This window comes from Ambystoma mexicanum, chromosome 2q (assembly GCF_040938575.1).
Source record: "Ambystoma mexicanum isolate Mex_15411 chromosome 2q, UKY_AmexF1_1, whole genome shotgun sequence".
Lineage (NCBI taxonomy): Eukaryota > Metazoa > Chordata > Amphibia > Caudata > Ambystomatidae > Ambystoma > Ambystoma mexicanum.
In genome coordinates, this window is record NC_090924.1 from 383,588,650 (window position 1) to 383,593,427 (window position 4,778).

The window sequence follows — 4,778 nt, forward strand, 5'->3', positions numbered from 1 at the left end:
TGGGTTAAACAGTGCTTTTTTTGCAGCACATTTTCAGAGAAAATTGGGTAAAAAAGTAGAAAGTTTACAAACAGATTTCTAGGGTAAGTCTTGAAAAAACAATTTGATGCAGAATCACCAACAGTGCCCAGGAGCATTTCCGAACACATTTTCATGATGCCTTTTCCCACTACAATGTAATTTTCTGCCATTGTAAAAAAAGTAATTTAATGCTGACTGCGCCCATACATGTCCATGAAGGTTAAACCAATATATGCTAGTATTTACACATAAGAATGTACTAGTGTTTGCTTTGACCATATTAACAGTAAAGATACTATAGTGAAACATGTCCATACTGGCAATTGAAACAGGTCCTGACTGGCTGCACCATGTTGGCTGGCGAGGCCACATAGAAAACACTCATCATGTTGGCTTTGCCCTTAACGTCAGTTTAAGATGGCATGCCACAGTAATAAAACATGTCCGTGCTGGAAGAACAAATTACAAATGCCCACACCACCCATATTATGGATACACTTCATGATGGCTTTGACCTCTCAACACAGATCAAAATGCCATGCCATAGTAAGAAAACCTTTCCAGGTTGGCCACGTAAGAACACTTATATTGGCTTTGCGCTTAACCCCAGTATAAAATGCAATTTATAATAAGAAATAATGTTTTAATTTGATGCATAAATGCTACTGCAATGTAAGAATGTTCATTTTATTTGCTTTCCCTGCTATGCCACCTGATAAAACATTTCAGTGCACCAACATTCCCTTAAGCCCCAACCTTCCATGCAAACACATATTCATCCACATTCACACCAGCAGGCATGCACCCATACAGGTTCTCTCAATCATTCACACACGCACAGAATATTCACACTACATTTGTATTCACATGCGCACCTATACCCACCAGTCAAACTGTACTCTTATATACCCACTAATACAGACACCTCTTGTCAAAAGACATGCAATCACATCTGACAACCACAGATGAATACACAAATGCTTTTTTTACCCATTACTTGTTTTCCTGCAGATCCGAACTCAACGAGGCTCTTCAATCCAGGCCTCCGGCTCCAGGATTCCACATATAGGAACCAGAAAGCAGGGTGAGCTTCCTGGGTCCTGACATATGTGATAGAATCACAGTACCTACATCTCATAGCCACATAGACTGAAATGCGCTGTGAGGCGCAGGAGCACCCTCACAGCATATTTGAACCTGCAGGTTGCCAGCCTGCATCCCGAATGGGCCATACAAGACTGGGGAATCAAAATACCCTGGCCTTGCTTTGCTTATTGGGCATGTGTGCTGGGGCACTGCAGATTAAAGGGAAACCAGTATTCCTCATTACATTTTGGTGGATTGCCTATAATGTGTGGCATCTGGCAGGTTCACACCCTGACTCCCTTTTCATACGGTCTGCTCCTGTTTTTGTGCAGGAGGCTTGTTGGGGGCATGGCTAAATCATTCAGATCTATCTTTCTGGCACTATTTCACTTAGCTAGAACTATTATCAGGGATGCATAGGTATCCATTCAAAGAAAAGGAAAAGATTGTACTATAAATCCATTTAGGGCTTGATTTTGGATGATAAGAACTGCACGGCTGGCTCTAGAAAAAGCATGTAGGTTCGGCTTCATTGATTGGTGCTGCTCAGAGTATTACAGGCGAGTACTGCCTTGTCAACCTAAAGCTGTAGCAGCTGAACAATACATATGAACTTGGCTCATTCAACAACATGCTAACTTAATAGTTGAATTACATTTTATTTTACACTTCAAGCAGAGGCAGCTGTTAATTAAGCTTATAGGCAGTAGTACTGACATAAATATATACAGCAAAACTATCAAAATAAATATTGTAATTTACATTTAAATATGTATTTAAACATTGGTACAGAGTGCAATGATATTGTGTTGTATTCCATGTACGCTGAGGCTAAGGGACCTTTATTCAGAATTGTTTTGTTGCAAAGGGAACTTGTGCTCAGAAAGTAAAAATTATTCACTGGCCAGAACGTTCCAGATTTGCTTATAAGCTGATTCATTAACAACTTGTCTGCGAGCATCACAACTTGTCTTTGTGGCATCAGCGCTTCTCCTGCCTTTTTGCAACCATTTCCTTACGTAGCAGTCTGGGATAAACTCTGTCACAGGAGGCCGAACAATTTTTAAGAACATTACAGAGGACAATCTCGTAACTGACATCCTATTGCGCAATGGGGTAAGCACATCATTGATCACGCTAAAGCCACGCTCACAATCAGCAGTGGATGTGGAAAATGTTTCCACAATTCTTGCTAAAGGTTTCAATTGTATAGGTATCATGCAATCTTTGTTTTGTTTGTAATCCCTGAAAGCGTTTATGTACTGTCGGGTATCAAAAACATGTAACTTATCACAAAATGCCTGCAAATCAGCATCACCATACTGAATATCCACAGGAACGGGCCAATAATGTGGATTCAGAAGCTTCATTGCATCTATCAGCTGTTTGTACTCAATTTCTCCCTCTCTGTTGGAGGTATTCTTTGAAAGATTTGATGCTGTTGCTGTTGTCATTCTTTGGCAAATATTATTTGTCAAACTCCTAAAGAACTGAGCTCTTGATATGCTAATACAACCTTTGGTGTTACTGTGCTGCAGTTGTATCCCATTAAATTTAATTTGTTCGACAGCAGTGGCTGTGGCTGTAGCATAAGGCCCAGGTGACAATGCCATTGATTCAAAGACATAAATATGCGTTTGGATTATTCTGTCTGCCTCATATAATGTCATGTCACGACGCTGCAGTTGTCTGGATAAGTCACCCAGTTCTGTCAGGGCATCGAACATTATCCCCAGGTTCTCCACAAATACTGTAGATGTTAACATTCTGTTTAAGCCAGAGTATTTGTTACGCTCAATTTCACTCCTCGCTGTGTCACAAGAAGATTCACCAAAATGCTTATTTAGAGCTTTATAATTATTCCACACAGCCTTTACTGACCTTTCGCTGGAGGCCACCCAAAGTATATCTAAAATCTTTCCTATTTTGAGAAGCCTCACTTCTACCTGTGCTGCACATTCCCCTAGCTCGCGCTGATTTTTTGGGGAGGCATGGTAAATTGCATACAGCTTGTCAAAAAAAATCTTAAGTTGATTAATCCCTGTGACTTCTTTTGAAACATCGCCAACCGCAAGCTCTAATTTGTGTTTAGCACAGTGCCAAATAGTCAACTGGGGATACTTAATCTTAAGTAGTGTTCCTACACCAGACTTCCTTCCTATCATGTTAGAAGCCCCATCAGTCACTAGCTGAATCAAATGCATTCTTAGATAGTCATCTGTAAGGCCATAACTCTGCAAGCATGCCAATAACTTATCAGAAATTATTTCTGCTGAAGTACCAGGCAGTTCAACAAGGTCCAAGAAAAAGGTCAAAGGTGGATCCTCCTTCTCAATGCATGCTTGTATACAAATAATTAAAGTTGTTAGTTTACTGAAGGTGGTGGATTCGTCTATTAATACAGATATTTTTGATTCATTTTGCAAGATATGGTGAACCAGTTTTGCCCCCATCATGGTTGCTATGTGCTCAATAATGTCGGCACAGCTGTGGTCACAATGCAACACTCTTCCCAAATCAACACCATTCATTCTTTGAACATCTACATCCAATGGTAGATCAGTAAAATGACGTTCATGTTTACCTATTTTGTAGGCACTTCTAAATACACGGCATGTGTCTTCATATAATTTAACTTGCATTCTGGAATTTAACTGAGTAATGGATTCACAAGTCCTTACATCTAAAATGGCCACTGCTTTCAAATGGCAAGCGCTGCTCTTATGGAGATACATTTTTTACGCAGGGTGCTGTGTTGTTTCTCTTTAGTGGGACCATACGAGCTGACTGAAGAATTCACCCATTCCAGAGAGAAATGCACACCTTGACTTGTTTCTGTTCCAAGATTTTTAACTTCCCTACAGATTTTACATCCAAGCTTCCCTTTGGAAGAAGTAAGCCAAGGGTATTCTTTGCATTTATTTTCATACTGTTCCCATGACCAGCAATCAGGATGCTCACTTCTTTCCTCCTCCTCCCTCACATTTTCCTCTTAATCAAGGACCAAGTCCATTACACTGTCTCTCTCATCGGAAGCTTCTATCATCACTGGCATAACCTCTTCAGGGGGTACTTTTCTTTTTTTCTCAGGTACCTTAAGCATTTCATCTGTTCTACTTGCAGGCACTGGACTAAAGCTGCTTTCCCCGCCTAGATTTTCTGCCACTGCTGGGTCTTCTACTCTGACATCTGAGCTCTTAGATGTAGCTGGAGCATTTTTCTTCTTTAGCCACTTTAGCATCCTATGTAAATAGTTTTGTAAAGAAAGATACTTTTATAAATGCTCGTTATAAGCTACTAGCTAGACATACAGGTCACTTGCTATTATTAATTAAAGCCAATTCTCTAAATTCAATCTTTCTTACTCGCCCAGAGTGAATATTCACTCGCCCATGGCGAACAGTGTCTCCATGTTTTGTGGCCTATTACATCAATGTGTTTTTCCAATAAATGAATCATTCAGTTGTATACAATGCATTAATCTTGCATGGCAGGATAGAGATTGAAGTTGCATTTCACAATGTTTTTATTGTCTCTTTAATCAATCCACTGTATGCTTGTGTTAGGGGTTTCCCCTACCTCGGATACACCTGTACAATATAGGTCTGAGTCGAACTATTCAGGAAAGAGATAGCCCTACCTCATGGGGATATATATCAGATTTAGATATT

At 40.0% G+C, this 4,778-nt stretch overlaps 1 protein-coding gene across 1 annotated transcript; it reads right to left on the bottom strand.

Moving 5' to 3' along the window:
- Positions 1 to 2,000: 2,000 nt before the first annotated feature.
- On the bottom strand, positions 2,001 to 3,842 carry LOC138568709 (E3 SUMO-protein ligase KIAA1586-like). The gene has a single exon (XM_069646490.1). The coding sequence runs from the start codon at positions 3,840 to 3,842 to the stop codon at positions 2,001 to 2,003; it is 1,842 nt and encodes a 613-aa protein (XP_069502591.1).
- Between the last annotated feature and the right edge of the window lie 936 nt (positions 3,843 to 4,778).

Excerpts from the sequence above, each read along its gene's own strand:
- LOC138568709 (XM_069646490.1), bottom strand. The coding sequence starts at position 3,842 with ATGTATCTCCATAAGAGCAGCGCTTGCCATTTGAAAGCAGTGGCCATT.